This window comes from Cucurbita pepo, chromosome 1 (genome assembly GCF_057944985.1).
Source record: "Cucurbita pepo subsp. pepo isolate OVF chromosome 1, ASM5794498v1, whole genome shotgun sequence".
Lineage (NCBI taxonomy): Eukaryota > Viridiplantae > Streptophyta > Magnoliopsida > Cucurbitales > Cucurbitaceae > Cucurbita > Cucurbita pepo.
Window position 1 is genome coordinate 20,772,540 of NC_141798.1, and position 16,982 is coordinate 20,789,521.

General features: G+C 37.1%; 4 protein-coding genes across 5 annotated transcripts; 2 read left to right on the top strand and 2 right to left on the bottom strand.

Annotated features, from left to right (window-relative positions):
- Window positions 1-1,096: 1,096 nt before the first annotated feature.
- On the top strand, window positions 1,097-7,152 carry LOC111805552 (delta-1-pyrroline-5-carboxylate synthase). The gene is made up of 20 exons (XM_087117840.1): window positions 1,097-1,324; window positions 1,591-1,662; window positions 1,766-1,869; window positions 2,005-2,107; window positions 2,400-2,561; window positions 2,650-2,927; window positions 3,287-3,437; window positions 3,503-3,667; window positions 3,861-3,938; window positions 4,161-4,250; window positions 4,356-4,442; window positions 4,517-4,603; window positions 5,024-5,120; window positions 5,236-5,339; window positions 5,485-5,560; window positions 5,890-6,040; window positions 6,179-6,247; window positions 6,397-6,463; window positions 6,546-6,616; window positions 6,779-7,152. Exons 1-20 carry the CDS (start codon window positions 1,265-1,267, stop codon window positions 6,870-6,872), a joined length of 2,166 nt encoding a protein of 721 aa, XP_086973966.1. The 5' UTR covers window positions 1,097-1,264; the 3' UTR covers window positions 6,873-7,152.
- Window positions 7,153-7,576: 424 nt separating this feature from the next.
- LOC111781769 (uncharacterized protein At2g39795, mitochondrial) lies at window positions 7,577-9,067 on the bottom strand. Its single transcript, XM_023662465.2, has 3 exons — window positions 8,737-9,067; window positions 8,013-8,362; window positions 7,577-7,931 (listed from the first exon to the last, which is right to left on the bottom strand). Exons 1-3 carry the CDS (start codon window positions 9,001-9,003, stop codon window positions 7,772-7,774), a joined length of 777 nt encoding a protein of 258 aa, XP_023518233.1. The 5' UTR covers window positions 9,004-9,067; the 3' UTR covers window positions 7,577-7,771.
- A 199-nt stretch (window positions 9,068-9,266) lies between these two features.
- Window positions 9,267-12,685, top strand: LOC111781784 (CASP-like protein 5B2). Its single transcript, XM_023662485.2, has 3 exons — window positions 9,267-9,826; window positions 10,773-10,905; window positions 12,400-12,685. Exons 1-3 carry the CDS (start codon window positions 9,705-9,707, stop codon window positions 12,598-12,600), a joined length of 456 nt encoding a protein of 151 aa, XP_023518253.2. The 5' UTR covers window positions 9,267-9,704; the 3' UTR covers window positions 12,601-12,685.
- Window positions 12,686-12,831: 146 nt separating this feature from the next.
- Window positions 12,832-16,371, bottom strand: LOC111801665 (mannose-1-phosphate guanylyltransferase 1). 2 transcript variants are annotated; one of them, XM_023685757.2, is made up of 5 exons: window positions 16,202-16,371; window positions 14,577-14,706; window positions 14,210-14,272; window positions 13,887-14,126; window positions 12,832-13,771 (listed from the first exon to the last, which is right to left on the bottom strand). In XM_023685757.2, the coding sequence occupies exons 2-5, from the start codon at window positions 14,685-14,687 to the stop codon at window positions 13,100-13,102; spliced, it is 1,086 nt and encodes a 361-aa protein (XP_023541525.1). In that variant the 5' UTR covers window positions 14,688-14,706; window positions 16,202-16,371; the 3' UTR covers window positions 12,832-13,099. The 2 variants fall into 2 exon arrangements, with proteins under 2 accessions (XP_023541525.1, XP_023541517.1); XM_023685749.2 differs by having other exon boundaries at window positions 14,577-14,711.
- Between the last annotated feature and the right edge of the window lie 611 nt (window positions 16,372-16,982).

A 16,982-nucleotide genomic window follows, 5' to 3' on the forward strand; every position in this document is an offset into this window, starting at 1 on the left:
TACTTGATCGGATATGAATTTCTTTGGACCTTTCCTTTCGGACTTACTTTCAAAGTTTTTAAAACGCATCTAATGCATTATATAGAATAGGAAGAGGTTTATATTGAATGCTTTGTTTGTTTTTTCCTCCAATGGACAGTGAAATCTCAACTGGTTCTCCTCCATTCTTAATCTTGTGAGCTAGCCGCCTGGAATATGGGGGCGTTGTCCTTTGGCAGCTATCCACTGGCCATCCATTGAATTATTTGCCTTTCTGTCTGAAATTATTAATTTAATTTCTCTTTTGTGACCCTCCACTCCGCTCTTAGCCGGCATATGCCGAGAGAGAGACGTGAGATCCTCTACGGTCAAAGCCCAATTGCCGCCGCTTTAAGAGTCAATAACAAGGCGATTTCCGCCCGCCTTTCAATAGGCGGTCCGTTTTTTCTTCATCCCAACGCACTCAATCTCCCTGGTTTAGATTGGTTGAATTAAATGAAACCAACGTTTATAAACTTCATTTTTTTAAATTTAAACAAATTTCTTACATAATAAGATCCATTTTAAACGCCAATTTATAACACAATATTTTATAGGCTCCTCTTAGATTGATTTTCAGGGCATTATTAATAATGAAACAAAATTTAACTGCCTTCCTTATTTGGTCATTACGATTTTATTTTATTATTGTTTTATTTAATTATTTTTTATTTCCAAATTCTGTTAACCGCCGGATTTTAACTGGAGTTTAGGAGTTTTCAGTTCACAATTTTTTTTTTTAAAAAAAAAATATATATAAGGATCAATTTAAATTCTTACATCTTGTAAAATTACCATTTTGATAATTTGATTTAGGGTTCATTTAATGAGTTTTATTTAGTATTTTCAAAAAAGCTAAAATTGTCCTACCGTAAATAGTTAAATAATAATTATGATTTCATACACGGTAAAAAAAAAAAAGAAAAAAAGAAAGAAATTTGATGTAAGGACTAAAATGTTTATTTATTTATTTATAATAGAAAGAATAATAAATTAAAAACAAGAAGCCGCAAGTAAAAGAATAAAAATGGTACGGGTGAGTTGGTCAGAGTAGGAATCGAATCCGAGAATGAAGTTGAAACAATTAAAATCAAGTATTCCCAATCCTGCGTCCGCCTAACATTTCTGAAGCTTATATCAGCCTCCATTGAAAATTACTTGTTTTGTATTGTACTACAAACCAAACCCTCGCTGGCTTTCTTGAGTTTCTTTGTCTCCCTCCAGTTGACTCGCTACACTCTTCGAAATGGACTCCATGGATCGCTCTCGAGCTTTCCTTCGGGATGTCAAGCGCCTGGTTGTCAAGGTACCTCTCATTTCAACCACATTTTCATGTTTCCCGATGTTCTTTTTTTATTCCTTTATTTTTTTTGTGGTTTTCATTCTGTTTGAGCTTTATATTCTTCGTTCTCATCAATGTTTGCCGATTTGGATTCCCTCTGTGTGTTGCAACTTCTCCTCAGTTCATCCTACTGGAAAACCACGTGCAGATTATCTCAATTTTGGATCATCAAACCGTTGATAATATAATTTACTTACCTGTTATTGGATGTTGGGCTTTTCTTATTGAAGGTTGGGACGGCGGTGGTAACGCGAAGTGATGGAAGATTAGCCTTAGGCAGACTAGGAGCATTGTGTGAGCAGGTATTTACCTTGCACGCACAAGTTCAATCTTTTGATAGTGATAGGACTTTATTTTTTTTATTTTTTTTATTTTTTAATATTAAGATTACAATCTGGAATGCAGATCAAGGAACTTAACTCCCAAGAATACGAGGTTATTTTGGTTTCATCCGGTGCTGTTGGCATTGGTCGTCAAAGGCTCCGATACAGGAAGCTCGTTAATAGCAGGTTATTTTGTGCGGGATAAATTGCAATGAAATTCGATGGAATCCTGAAATTAATTCAAGTTTTGATATACTTACGTGAAACTTTTGCTTGAAATAAAAAAAGGGATATTCTAAGATCGTACTATGAATTATGTAGTTTTGCTGACCTTCAAAAACCACAAGTTGATCTTGATGGGAAAGCATGCGCAGCTGTTGGTCAAAATAGTCTTATGGCTCTCTATGACACATTATTTAGTCAGGTGACGACCACTCTTATTCTGTTTTTTTTTGTTTTTTTATTTTTTTTATTTTTTAATTTTAATTTTTAACTCAAGAACTGGTTCTAGCTCATTTGTTTAGCTGTTGGGTTGCTGCTGTGTTACCCCAGTTGCAGTCCTTTTTTTCCCTTCCATTTCACCCCTTGCCAGTCAATATTTTTTAGACTCTGATATGAACTTACCTTCTTTATTACTTAGCTATTTTAAGACTTGACAATTAATGGACTTTCGTTTGACATGGTTTTTTTTTTTTTTTTTTTTTTTTTTTGGGCAGCTGGATGTTTCATCTGCCCAACTTCTGGTCACAGATAATGATTTTAGGGATAAAGATTTTAGAAGGCAACTTAGTGATACAGTGAAATCATTACTCTCTCTTAAGGTTATTCCTATCTTCAATGAGAATGATGCAGTCAGCACTAGGAAAGCTCCCTATGAGGTGTGATACTTGCTCTTGTTCTGGTGATCTGCGCAAAATAATTGAAAGCCTATTTATTAATTTATTTGTTCTTGACCACTCTTCTCAGGATTCTTCTGGTATATTTTGGGACAATGACAGTTTGGCAGCACTTTTAGCTTTGGAGCTAAAAGCTGATCTCCTCGTTTTGTTAAGTGATGTAGACGGTCTGTATAGTGGGCCACCAAGTGACCCTCACTCAAAGTTAATCCATACATACGTTAAGGAACGCCATCAAGGTGAAATTACCTTTGGGGATAAGTCTAGGGTGGGAAGAGGTGGTATGACTGCTAAAGTTAAAGCTGCTGTTGGTGCTGCATATGCTGGCATTCCTGTTGTTATCACTAGGTATGCTTCATTGCTGAGTGCCTTAGGAACCTCCTTTCCCCTTTCCCTAGTTGTAATAACAATCATTCCCCGCACTGTGCCACTAAATAAGGGGGAACTGCAAAATTTAATCCACCCCATGTTTTCCATCTCATATAAGCAAGACACTGGTTATTTCAGAAGGTGGCATAAAAAATAAAAAATGCTATATGACATGCAATTGTGAAAAGGATGAAATGCTTCCCCTAGTTTACCAATTGTGCTTCTTTGAAACTGTATGTAACCTAGCATGAATGGATTTTCCATTTGAATTCATTTTCTTTTATTTAATATGAATATTGATTCAATTTAAAACTGTTTTTTACCATATCCATTTGAAGTGGATATGCTCCCGAGAATATCCTTAAGGTCCTCAAAGGAGATCGTATTGGTACCCTCTTCCATCAAGACGCTCATTTGTGGGCCCCACAAAAGGATGTTGGTGCTCGTGATATGGCTGTTGCTGCAAGGGAAAGTTCGAGAAGGCTACAGGTAATTTCTCATTGCGTTGTATGCAAAGTTAGCATGATTTTTATACGGTAGTTCATATTCCATAGGCAATTTCTTCTCAAGAGAGGAGAAAAATTTTGCTGGATGTAGCTGATGCTCTTGAAACAAATGAAAAACTGATCCGTACTGAAAATGAAGCTGATGTTGCTGAAGCTCAACAGACTGGATACGAAAGGGCCCTAGTATCACGATTGGCAATGAAACCTGGAAAGGCAAGATTGGGATCTCTTTAATTCTGCTTATTATATGACTTTGTTTCATAGCACTTTCCATACTGCTTATTTGCTTCAGCATACACCTAGCACTGGTTACACATTTACTCAAATATATAACATCAGATACTGCCTGAAAGTCTCAAAGCCTATCTTTTCTAGGTTAATAGTGATACTAATTGTCTATGAACAGATATCCAGCCTTGCCAACTCCATCCGTACGCTTGCAAACATGGAAGATCCAATTGGTCGTGTTTTGAAGAAGACTGAGGTAACAAATTAAGGACATTATGTAGCAACAATATAATTCTTCTCAGGGACTGAAATTGAGCCTGCTCCAATGGTATTTGTGATTCGAAGTAGTGAAAAATATTCTTTTGACTAGCTTGTAATGAAATGGCTGATATTACCCTTTCAAATAACTCAGAATGCCTGGATTTCATACTGGCCCTCAATTTTTTCTCAACTTGAGACAATTGTTTTTTGCACTCAGGTCTCAGATGGGCTAATTCTTGAGAAAACATCGTCTCCGTTGGGTGTTCTATTGATTGTGTTTGAGTCTCGTCCAGATGCTCTGGTACAGGTTAGTAGAAATTGCTTGTGGAGAATCAAAGTGTTGTCCCCATTCGGTGCTTACAATCCTGATTTTTTCCTTTAATATTAACCCTTGGATTTGTGATTTTCATAGATAGCTTCATTGGCTATCCGGAGTGGAAATGGTCTTCTCTTAAAAGGGGGAAAAGAAGCAAGGCGATCAAATGCAATATTGCATAAGGTATGATGTTTCCTTCATGGTCAAATTATAATGACATTGATACATCGGTTCACTTTTCTTCGTGCTTTATGTAGATTATCACGGCAGCCATTCCAGATAGTGTTGGTGGGACCCTCATTGGACTTGTAACTTCAAGGGAAGAAATACCTGATCTACTGAAGGTACATTGGGTTGAAAACCTTACTTGAATTTCTACTTCTTTTGACCCCAGGTTGTAGGCTTAGTGGTAAATTAGTCAATGAAAAAATTATAGGACTGAAGACATATTTAATATCCTACGAGTTTTCATATTTAGTAATGATAATGTTTTTTAATTTCATAAATTTTTATTTTTCCATTATCACATCATTTATTATTGTAAAACATTGATCTTTTGTGTATTATTATTGAAAAAAATAATGAAAAATTACTGTGTATGAAAGTCCATTTAATGAATAGAATTAAAAATAAAGATACTAATTTTTTAAGTAAAGTCCTGAAATTTGAAACATAATTGTAAAAAATTCTTCCCTGTTATTATTGGTAATGATATGCGATAACAGTATACTTCAGTTTAAGTGGTTTATCAAAAATAATGACAGCTGGATGATGTCATTGATTTGGTGATCCCAAGAGGCAGCAACAAACTGGTCTCTCAAATTAAGAATTCTACCAAAATTCCTGTTCTCGGTCACGCTGGTAATATGGATTGAATCGACCATTCTTTTTCAATATATTTATCTCCCATTCTTTTTTATTTTCATGAAACAAACCATAATAATCGTAAAAACATGTGCTCTTTGCTGCTATACAGACGGAATCTGCCATGTTTATGTTGACAAGTCTGCTGATTTGGAAATGGCAAAGAGGATTGTACTGGATGCAAAAGTAGATTATCCAGCAGCCTGTAATGCTATGGTATATCATTCATCAATTAAATTTATTTTATTCTTTCTCCACTTCATTTGGTGATTATCTTATACCTAATTGAAGATTTTTTTTTTTTTTCCTTTCTTATTCATGATTTTGATTCTGTTCCGACTCTCTTGTTTCTTGACTGCAGGAAACTCTTCTTGTTCACAAGGACTTGGTCCATACTGGCATGCTGAATGAGCTTGTTGTAAATCTCCGTATTGAAGGTTTAACTTGCCCCCTTCCTTAGATTGCATGTATTATCATAATTATTGGATAATTGTCTAGCCTTGCTGCAATTTCTGCATGGCAGACTATTTTATGCTTTTGGTCACTAGTTCCATCACAAGGGATTTGTTACAGTTATTGGAGCACAATTCTAAATAACCCTTCTTTATCGTTTGAAGAACAGATGGGCTAAAAACGAGTATTAATGATGAAAATTGATTGCATAAGTTCAAGATCTACTGATCATTTTTACTTTGATGTGTACATCCAACTCTAGGAATACATGACGTCTATAAATTAAAAGAGTAGTTAATTGTCTCTTTGCCAGGTGTTACTTTGTATGGTGGACCAAAGGCGAGCAATCTGTTGAACATTCCTGAGGCGCGGACGTTTCACCATGAATACAATTCATTGACTTGCACTATTGAAATTGTGGATGATGTTTTTGCTGCCATCGATCATATACATCAACATGGAAGGCATGCTGCTGATATTTCTTGATGAAAGAGCATTTCACATTGCTAATTATTTGCATTTACATATGTTAGGCGAGCATGCATTTTGTTTCTTTTGATCCATACTGTATATGTTGCTCATTACTCTCTGTAAACTGGCAGTGCACACACCGATTGTATTGTTACAGAAGATGATAAAGTTGCTGAAATTTTCTTACGTCAAGTTGACAGGTAAGAATACCTATTAACCTTATTTGGCAGTCTTCCAGCTTCCTCCATTCTTTTATAATCTTTTCATGCGTGTGAGATAGATTGTATTGAATAATGATGCTTTCACTTTGATGGCTTATTAACGCTTTTCGCTATGTTTCTAATGGTAGCGCTGCTGTTTTCCATAATGCAAGCACAAGATTTAGTGATGGGGCCCGATTTGGTCTTGGTGCCGAGGTATGATATGCTCCTATTATTGTCGGATATCAGTACGGTTTAGTTTGTTGCATGCTTTTTACACATCCATTGTTCGTAACAGGTTGGGATTAGCACAAGTCGAATCCACGCACGGGGTCCTGTAGGAGTTGAAGGATTATTAACGACCAGATGGTATGAACAAATCATAGTCTTCTTTGTAATTCTATATTGTACACATATACGAACAGGTCTGCAAATATTTCACGAACACAGCATATAATGTATTGTGACATGTGGATAGACAGGCCACTATATCATCAGAACTGTACTTAAATTTGCATTTGTTATTTGCAGGATTCTTAGGGGAAGTGGGCAAGTCGTTAATGGTGATAAAGGTGTTATCTACACACACAAGGACATCAAGATTGACTCTCATGTGGTCGATTGATTTCCAGCCCAAGAATTCACGCTGGCAATTTGTTTGGTGGAAAATGTATAAAATAAGTGTTATTCTTCTCCCCTCGTGCTTCAGTTTGATACTTGGAGAAATAATATGGTTTAATTAGAGACTTCATCAGAAGCGGCCAATTTTCCTATAATATTGGCCATTGCTGTTTAGTAGCTTAGGACCTTTCTTCAAGAACAGAAATCCAGAGTTTAGTTAGTCGTAGCTTATAGGTTAATCTTTGAAGTATGACCATTTGAGTAGATGTGGTGCATTATGCTTGGATTGTTTTGTTGTTTGTGACAATTGAAATTGGGTTGGCTTCTAAAATAACGGGAATCACATACAAATCAGTGGTTGTAGTGCACTTTCCAACTCCTAAATCCATATAAACCAGTCAAGTTTACTGTCTGTTTATAAAACAATATATAACAGTTTTTAAAAATTTTACAGTCAAATGTACTTTTTGTTTTGGGTTTTTGATAGGTTTCTGTAAGGTTCTCAAGTCAAAAAACAACAACTTTAGTGGTCATCTTTTAAAACTAGTTTTGTAAGGTTCTTGAATATTGATATTGAAATGATTCAAATTCTTAATCTTTTAAGTAAACCAGGAGTTTGTTTATTTATTTATTTGTTGATGTGTTGGAATTCCAGAGATATTTGCAGTGTTTTTCAGTGGGATATTCTGTCAAAAATGGGCGGCTTAGTTCAGGAAATGGTACACAAAGCCATTGGAATTTTACTTTGAAAAATGTAGAGAATATAAAACATTATTCATAAGAACTGCTAAACCAAGGTATTTCAAGCAGACAGATGCAACTCTGTGTCTATAATGTCTTGTTGTACCATAAGAATAATTTGCTTTCCTATAAAACGTAGATAAGTTACAAGAAAAATGAAGTTTATGCTTCAACAAAGTTCTTGAGTTTCGTCAGCCATAGCAGAAACTCCTTGCTGTCTTTGTTGATCATGTACTCATGCAAGAAGATTGTTGTGCTCGGTTTAATACCTCTAATCTCCAGATACTTGTGGAAGGCCTTCTGAAGGTTCTCGTCCAGATCACTGAAAAGAAAAAGTGCAGATATGATCATCATATTCTAACAAAGCTAGAAGAACTGAACTGAGATGTATGTAAATACTTACTGAAAATCAGGGCCTTCATAAGCAATTTGATCCTCAGAATGCTCTGGATGTTTAACTATCAAGCTCTCTATGGAAATGTCATCAGGGTAAGCGCTGCAACTAAACTCTAGGGAAGGTCCATTCTTCTTTGAGACACTAACCATCAATGGGATACAAGACTGATTTCCCTTATTACCACCATCATCGTCACCGTCATCGTCATTGGCGTTAATAGTTCGACCAGTAACCAGATCAGGCATGTGAACTTCAACACTAATGACTTCATCTTGATATGATCTCTTCAAAGTAATAGTTTGCAAGCCAGGGTTATCTTGAATCTCAAATGGGAATCCTTTGGGCACTTCCTCAACCTATCAGATCAAGAATGTATTATCATAACCACCATTTACTGAAGCGATAGATTTATGCTTACAGTTTGACAATCAGACCTATCAGACTCATTTATAAATCACGCTGAAAGGAATCCCCTCTAAATCATGTTGAAAATTATACAACTTCCACTACAGATGAAGCAGTGCTCAGACAAGTAATGTGCAGACACTATGAAAAGCCAGTAATATCTCATGGAGCTTCATATTTCAGAGTAATCGCAGGTAATTTTTACGACTGATTCTACTGGTAAACAGAGCGATTCTTTCTCAGACTAATTGAAAGTATAATTGTCTATGTATCTCAGCAATAATTACCCAATTGGGTTAGGTGATGAAGAAAAAGCAAAACTCACCCGATCGTGATCGTCAGTTTCCGAGGCGCATTTGACCTCAGACTCAATCACTCGTATGAGAGCCTCGTCAGAACTTGGGCGCTTTGATGACGAAAAATCTCGGAAAGAGCTAAACGTGGTACCCAACGGCGGCGGGCAATAGAAATTCGAGTGATTGTTCAAGGCATTGAAGATGGAAGTACTGTAAACTCGTTGGCTGCGAACGAGACGACCTGCTAAGGGGCAAAGAGAGGAGGCGGATTTTCTGATAATGGACGCAATAGCCATTTTTTCTGTTCAAAGGAGCGATGGCAAAGTGAAGGAAGAACAGAGGTTTTAGGGTTTAAGAAAGAAAGGGTTTTTCACAGACTAGACTATAAAAATTCAGGGGTATATTGGTAAATTGACCATCATATCACTGTAAAAAAAAAACAATAAAAGAAAAAAGAAAAAGAAGAGATTCTGCTCTGCAAAGAGGTGAGGGTATATTCGTAATTTTGCGAAATGGAAAGAGGACCAATTCGGTATTTTGTGTTAAAAGTTTCTTTCGCTTTCCATTCGGACTGCTCTTGTCGAAAGCCCTATAGAAAGAGGGAGTTTGGCCGAACCCGTGAAGCGTGAGCGGAGATAAGACTGCACGTCGGTTCACCGGACAGAATATCACCACCAATGCGGTTGTGCCACGTGACTAAGATTCGGTAAAGCACCGTTTAGAAGTTCCGGGAAAAGAAAAAGGGTGACAGCTTCAGTCAATGGAAACGAACATTCCCCTTTTGGGAGTCAACAATCTTCCAATGGCGCCATTCCAGTTTTCTTCATTTCTTAACAAACCCATTTTTCGGCTTCAGCTTTCAGATTCAACTCTTGAGCGAAGTTGCTGACTGCCAAACCATTGAACGCATTGTTCTTAATCTTCTCTTGTTTACGACTTTTGAAGCTCCCGATTCAGAAGGAGAGCTGGTAGAGTCCGGAATTTGACGGAGGCAGAGATGTTTGGGAGTCCGGGAAGAATGAGCGGCTTTGCACTGAGATGTGCGCAATGGCTTTTCGCTGCTGCATCGATTGGGGTTATGGTTACTGCGCCTGGCTTCTTCAACTCCACTGCCTTCTGGTAATAATGCTAATCTATTTCCCGCTCACCATTTCTTTTGTTTTACTGTGAAATGTGGATTAGCTGTTCAATCTTGGCCGGAGCCGTTGTAGTGTGGGCGTTTCTGACAATCGAAGTTCAATCCAGTAGGGAAAGAAACGAAATATTGTATGGTTTGCCTGTGTCATTCCTTTCTTGGAGTATTATTGATTGTTGGTAAAAGATGATCGTAGTTAGTGAGGTCTTTTCAAATGATTGAGAACTTCAGCACTTTCATTGTTCTTACAAGGTGCCCTGGTTTCATTATGATTCAGCGTTCGAATTATTGTTGTTTTCAGTTCAATCAGCTTGTCTTTTCAGATATATCTGAAGGTGAAACTGTTGGCTTATGTTTTCCATATTGAGAAAGTTTTTGTGACAGGATGAACCCAATGTTAGAAAAGATGGAGGACGAATTTACTGCAAACTACATTATGTTTTTTTTGGAGCCTAATCGTTTTAAAAATTTATGCTGAGCTATTTTTTGGGCAGACCCCGCGAGCAATGTCATTGTTCTTAGTGTTGGAGTCCATCCTAGCCACCATTCTTTGTTTCTTTAGGCGATGAATTGTTTGCGTCTAGGTTGTCCATTCGTTTGATCATAATGTTACTGTTTTCTTTGAAAATGGTCCTTCAACGAATTGAACTAACAGTTTGGATAGGGGATGTGTGCATGTGCAACTTAGCGTGAATAGGGGAAACCACAGTTCCTGCCATGAATGTTGTGAATATATGAAAACTTTTCTGATGCTGAAATTTGCCAATGCAGTTTTGAACTTTCCGCTTTAAATACTCTAAAGTACACTACATTCTCTGATTCTTTCTTTATACTTTCATTGTTTTATGTGACTGTTTTGACCATTCTATCTTCAGTTCTATTGCAAAGTTGTGGTTCTTGTCTAATTTTGGCACTATTTATTCCGACCAGTTACCTAATTGCTTCCATGGGGCTTCAAATTCTTTGGAGCTTTGGATTAGCATGCCTTGATTTGCATGCTTTGCATATGAAGAAAAGCCTGCGGAATTCAGTTTTATTGTGTCTATTTGCTATTGGAGATTGGGTTAGTATCACTGTCTTTTGACTTGCAAGTACATGAATGTAATTTTATCACAATATTGCGGACTAAATGTTACAGAATAAAGTGTCTTAATCATGCTACAAAGATTTCATGGTGGATGACAACATCTATACATGTTTGGATTTAAGGAGGTTTTATTGTATTTTTGAAGTTTTAGAGAATTATCTTTAAGATTACAAGTTACTGTTAGCTAGTGGCCATTATGGTATTGATGACCATGAAAGTTAGAACCTTTGAATTAACCATAGCTTACTATAAGTTTATTTTCAAGGCTATAAACAATCATTCATGTTGTTGCTTTAGTAGGAAGATTTCGAACATTAGAATGAAAGTTGCATGTTATGCCTCTTAAGCCATGGACTTGTTCCTTTGCATTTCTTATGTTTCGATTTGCATGCTAGAGTCATTCAAGTAGTCGTGATCAAGCTATCTTATGGAGTCATTCGAATTACGAGTTTAGAAACAAGTTTTCTTTACTATTGATCTTAATCATCAAGAGAATTCGTTCCAAAACTTTCTCTTAGAGTCATTCAAGTAGTCTAATGATTGTATGTGATCGTGGAAGAGACCCTAAAAGTAACTTAGTCCATCTAAGGCTCCCAGTGTCGTTGACCAATTACCTGCTTAAGTTTCAACGTCTCAGTTGGTATGGGACCATAAAAGTTTTGACTAATTATAGCCAGTTTCCATCTCTATCCGAGATAAGCCAATAGAGATCATACAAGGCTCCCTATCACTGGTGCGTTTCCCCCCAAATTCGTGAAGATACGCTAGACCAATTGGAGACCTCAAGCTGAATTGACTGTTTTACAATTCTACACGCTGTCCTCTGAATGTTGTATAATATTAGTACTTGGTCTTCCTGATGTTTACATAAAGTTTAAAGTGCGACACCATGAGGTTTGCTGTAAGCCTAATCCCTGCCCTTGGATTGTACAAGTCCAAGTCCACCACTATCAGATATTATCTTGGTTGGGTTTTTCCTTTTGGGCTTCCTTCAAAAATTTTAAAACGTGTCCTCTAGGGAAAGGTTTTCACACCCTTATAAAGAATATTTCGTTCTCCTCTCCAACCAATATGAAATCTCACCATTGTTCTCTGCAATTCCTTCAGTCCAATCACATGCTTTCAGGTTTTTGGATGTTGTGGATGCTTGAGAGGTTATAAGAAACCATGAGCGTAGGGTATGTCAGGCTGCTTTGTCTATCTTTTGACGTTGTCAACGGGGTATTTGGATCCAAGAAATTGAATAAACTTTCACAATCTCCCTCGGTAATCAATATTCCGAAGCTCAATGCTCCTATAAAGCTACTGTGGACATTCCAAATAAATGTTAGCTCCAGGTTTGAATATTGATCTCGAGGAAAAAGTTATCCATTTTGTTGCATTTCTTCTGGTACTTGGTATACATTCATGCTTTTATTAATTTCTTTTAGCATAATAGCTGCTTTATGAATTCATCCATATGAAATGCAGGTTGTAGCTACGCTTTCGCTCGCCGCTGCATCCTCGTCCGCTGGGGTGGCGATTTTGTATTCAAGGGACTTGAACTACTGCAGATCACCACTTCGTATTTCATGTAGCAAGATTGAAATATCCGTGGCTTTTGCTTTTGTCTCATGGTTCTTACTTGCTATATCTTCGCTGGTAACATTTTGGCTCTTGGGCACTGTATAATAACATGACTTGGCCTTCTTTTTCTTGGAAGGCTTTCCCTCCCTAAACGTAAATGAGTGTAGGAATCTCTACCGTTTTTGATATAGATGTCTCCTACGACCTACCTTTTCTATGGAGTAGTCATGCTTTCGATAAATTCAGAAGTTTGAATTCTCCTAGGATAATAGAAATTTAAATTTTCAGGGCAAATTCTAGGAGTTACAATTATAAGGGAAGCTGAAGGAAACAATCTTTCAGAAAAAGAAATTGAAACATTAATCGATAAATTATTTCCCTATGTACACAAAAATATTACATAGTATGACCACGAGAAGAAACGCCCTTGAGAGGGGAGAGGGAGATTGACCCTTCACTCACAGAACTTGAACTAGCAGACACTGACATTATGGCGCATGAAGAGGAAGAAAAAGAAAAATAAAACTAGTAAAGTCCACTCACGACAACGTTACGTTTCAGCTCTCAAAAAGGATTCCACTAAGTTGCAAATACACACACACCTTTACATGACTATTTCAGGCTTCAAAATGCTAGATTTGATTTCTTTGTGCGGCAACACAACTCCACCATTACTGTAAATTTCATCACCCACATGAACGTCTTCTCCCAGTATTGTCATATTCTCTACACGTGCCCATTGCCCGACTGTGGAGTGCCAACCTATGATGCTGCTCGATATGCAAGCGTGCTTCTTGATGCGCACTCCGCGCATTACAGTGCATCGAGATAGCCTAACTCCTGCCTCAACAACACAACCAGGACCAATGGCAACATCTGGCCCAATCAAACATCCTTCACCAATCTTAGCAGTCTCGTCCACCAGAACATTGCCTACAATGTGAGACCCTACGGCCAACTTTGATGACGAGTTCTTCCTCAAGGAGTTCAGATAGAGCCTTAGTCCTGTAATATAATCTTTTGGTTGTCCAATGTCCATCCAGAACCCTGGCAGAACCATTGCATAAAGCTTTTGCTCTGCTGCAATTTTAGGAAACACTTCTTTCTCAATTGATGTTGGCCTCAGTTCAATTTTGTCCAGAACAGAGGGGTTTAACAGGTAAATTCCTGCATTGATTTTGTTGCCGACAAATAGTTTTGGTTTCTCCACAAACTTCTCAACTTTCCCGGTGGACTCTTCCATGACCACCACACCATATTTGGAAGGCTCATCAACCTAGAAGAAGAAAAGATATCAACCACTGACTTTAAGGAAGAAACTTTTAGATAATGAATAGAATCTTGATGAACTTCCTATCAAAGAAGAATATATCCGAACTCAAGAGGTTTACCTTTGTCACCATGATTGAAGCCTCTCCTCCATGACTCTTGTGGAATTCGATCATTTCTTTAAGTGGGTACTCACTGATAACATCACTATTCAGGACAAAAAATGGCTCGCCCGACTCATCTACTAGTTTGTCCCTTGCAAGGGCTAGAGGGCCAGCTGTTCCAAGTGGCTCTGTCTCCTGAGAGCAAGTGATCTTGATCCCAAGCTTCTCCTCAAATGCTTTCAAGAAATTCAACATTACCTGCAGGAATAAAGATTTATTGCATCTATCACTGCGAACTTCGTGAAGTAGGGAGAATAAAAAAAAGAGTTTTATTTCCTTACTTCTGGCTGATAATTGATTGCCAGAACTACTTCCTTCACTCCGATAGCCTTAAGAGCTTCTATCTGAACAGGAGAAAACGGCTTTCAGACTAGCAGCATGATTAAACAAAATCATTTTCTTAAAAACGGTTAATTTTCAATGTTCTCTATCCAATATTACATCTAGAATCAGAAAATCACTAATTAGATATCAAGATTTCTTGCAATTAAAAGGAAAAAATTTAAAGATTCCCACTAAAAATATCATGTTTTAAAAGTAAAAGATTAAAAATGTCATATTATAGAAGGATGTACAAAGAATTTCTTGAAGAAAGTGGTCAGTGATTTGTTACTACATGTAAAGGGGGGAAAGATAACATAAATAAACCTGATGCAGGATCATGGGTTTATTAGCAAAGTCAACAAGTGGCTTGGGGACACTGAGGGTCAATGGCCTCAAACGTGTTCCAAATCCTCCAACAAGAATAAGTGCCTTCATCGTGACCTTGTGGTAATTTCTGCTCTGTAGATAACGGCAACAAAAATAGCTTTGACTCATTAAAGAGGACGAGAACATCCAATGTAAAGTACAAAAGAAAGTAAAAAAAAAATCTACCATCCCTTGTACGCATGCATGTTCATATATCTTAGTTAAGAAAGATGCGCTCATATGACACTCGGTAGTCAGCACCATCCACTGAGAGGCCAGAGAGAGAGAGAGAGAGAGAGAAAGAGAGAAAAGACACTCCTAGGCACTTGGGAAAAGCTATTGAGAAGAGAGACCAACAGAATTTTGAAAAAAAACCACAAATCATACAAGACAGCCAAAGAGGTTTAAACATATGGATGGCTGGTCTCTTACATCATTGAAGATTTAAATGGTCCAAATGTACCCCCTCCAACCTTACCCGAAGAAAACTATCTTACAAAAGACTACAATTTGTTTGGAACTATTTTCAAAATAATATTGCTTTTCAGAAAGAAAGAAAAATGTTTGCATAGCCGGTTGTTTTTTTAAGTTCTCTCGTTCCACTCTGTTTTTTTAAGAACAAATGAAGTTGTTATTTTTTCAAGACAGCAAATGTTTAACCTTTAGCATACACAACAATATTGAACACAAATCGTAACCATAAACAGGAAATCATTTTGAAAACCGTATTTGGAACAATCTCTTAGGACTTACTTCTACACGGGAAGGATAAAAATGAAGTATACATCAGAATTGAGATCAACAGATACTTTAGAAAAAAATACGTAATATATTTTGGCATGCTGCACAGTATGATTTCTTTTATTTCCTTCTCTATCCGACAACATTATTTTAACATCATTGGCTCATCTTTCCATGGAAACTAAAGAAAGGATGCAGTACGTCATCAAATTACCCTAGTCTTTATTCCCTTATGTGGATGAGCAGACGAATCATAAAAGACATATGGTTAGTCTCGAAGCACCTGACTTGAATCATTTAACTAAAGAACAGAACACAAACGAAAGTACAACGTAGAATGATCCATATCTTAATGCGAGAAAATGATGATAACTTTACCAGAATCATTCATTCTTCCAGCTCATACAGATTCTATCTATAAGCAATAAGGAACGAATGAAGGCAAACACAAAACAAAACAAAAAAAAAAAACATTGTAATACGTATAATCAGTGAGGTGAACTTGGTATAATAGCTGCAATCTTATCAGATCTGACATCATAAAGTGTGGAGCTACTTCATTCCAAAACATTCAACAAAAAAAAAAAAAAAAAAACATCCACGAAGAAGATCCAGTTAAAAAGTTCCTGGCACAAATAAATCAAATCAGAACAGTCAAACACGAAAAACGGAGTCATGATTCCAAATTCCAATGAACTCGCAGCCACATTGTGAAATTCAACGTTTCATAAACTCGAAAATCCTTTCCCGGTTTCAAAAGTCAAAGAACACGCAACGAAACCACGGATCTAGCCAGAAACGAAGAAGCGAAAATGAGGAGGAGAATTGAAAGGCAAAATTACCTAAGATCTCAGCGGATCAGAACCCAAGCCGAAACCGAAATGAAGCTGAGCTACGAGTAGGCAACGAACCGCGAGCGCTCGTTCAGAGTTTTCCCGCGGAAGGACCTGAACGGTTGGTTCCGTCGGGTTCTGATCTAAAACAAAGGACTTCTGCTGAGGAAAAAAAGGCCTTGTCGGTGTCCATAAATATGCGCATCGAACGAACATCGCCCTCCCGGATTTCAATTAATTAATAAATTAATTAGAATTCTGATTGGTCGTATTACGTTTCTGTTTTCTCGCGGTCAAAGGAAGTGGTTCACGTCCGCCAAGCCCCTGTTTGAGAACGAAAAAGAGGAACACGTGGGCACATGTGATTGGCCGTGACGCTGGTAGCATCACAGTCATGATGCTTCACATCTGGAGAATGAAAAAGGGATAAAAACGAAGTGTCGGTAGCGGATTTAAAATGGTTATTGTATGATTACGAAAGGGAATATGCTTTTTATTTTCATTTATTTTCTAATTTATTTTGCTTATATAATGGAAAAAGGCATTAAATTACTCACTGCCCAAGCAAAGCCACGTTATGAAAAACAAGTTCCAGATTGCATACCAAACTTTGCTTATATTCTTTTTTTTCTTTAACAAAAAATAATAAAAAAAAAAAAAAGTTTGACAGTTTTGACTTTTACATGATGCTTTGATAAATTATGAAGCAAAATAAATATTGGATTAATTGGTTTGACAAAGTCAAAAGTAAATTAACGTAGATTCGGCCGTAGGTTAAGCCTCCAAACAC

Bases quoted from the DNA above. Each gene is read 5' to 3' on its own strand.
- LOC111805552 (XM_087117840.1), top strand. From the start codon at position 1,265: ATGGACTCCATGGATCGCTCTCGAGCTTTCCTTCGGGATGTCAAGCGC. The intron at 2,928-3,286 runs GTATGCTTCATT...ATCCATTTGAAG, and splicing joins ATTCCTGTTGTTATCACTAG to TGGATATGCTCCCGAGAATA. The intron at 6,617-6,778 runs GTATGAACAAAT...TGTTATTTGCAG, and splicing joins GGATTATTAACGACCAGATG to GATTCTTAGGGGAAGTGGGC.
- LOC111781769 (XM_023662465.2), bottom strand. From the start codon at position 9,003: ATGGCTATTGCGTCCATTATCAGAAAATCCGCCTCCTCTCTTTGCCCC. The intron at 8,363-8,736 runs GTGAGTTTTGCT...TTGATCTGATAG, and splicing joins AAACTGACGATCACGATCGG to GTTGAGGAAGTGCCCAAAGG. The intron at 7,932-8,012 runs GTAAGTATTTAC...TTTTCTTTTCAG, and splicing joins TATGAAGGCCCTGATTTTCA to TGATCTGGACGAGAACCTTC.
- LOC111781784 (XM_023662485.2), top strand. From the start codon at position 9,705: ATGTTTGGGAGTCCGGGAAGAATGAGCGGCTTTGCACTGAGATGTGCG. The intron at 9,827-10,772 runs GTAATAATGCTA...TATTCCGACCAG, and splicing joins TTCAACTCCACTGCCTTCTG to TTACCTAATTGCTTCCATGG. The intron at 10,906-12,399 runs GTTAGTATCACT...TATGAAATGCAG, and splicing joins TATTTGCTATTGGAGATTGG to GTTGTAGCTACGCTTTCGCT.
- LOC111801665 (XM_023685757.2), bottom strand. From the start codon at position 14,687: ATGAAGGCACTTATTCTTGTTGGAGGATTTGGAACACGTTTGAGGCCA. The intron at 14,273-14,576 runs GTTTATTTATGT...TCTCCTGTTCAG, and splicing joins AACCCATGATCCTGCATCAG to ATAGAAGCTCTTAAGGCTAT. The intron at 13,772-13,886 runs GTAAACCTCTTG...TTCTTCTTCTAG, and splicing joins CTTCAATCATGGTGACAAAG to GTTGATGAGCCTTCCAAATA.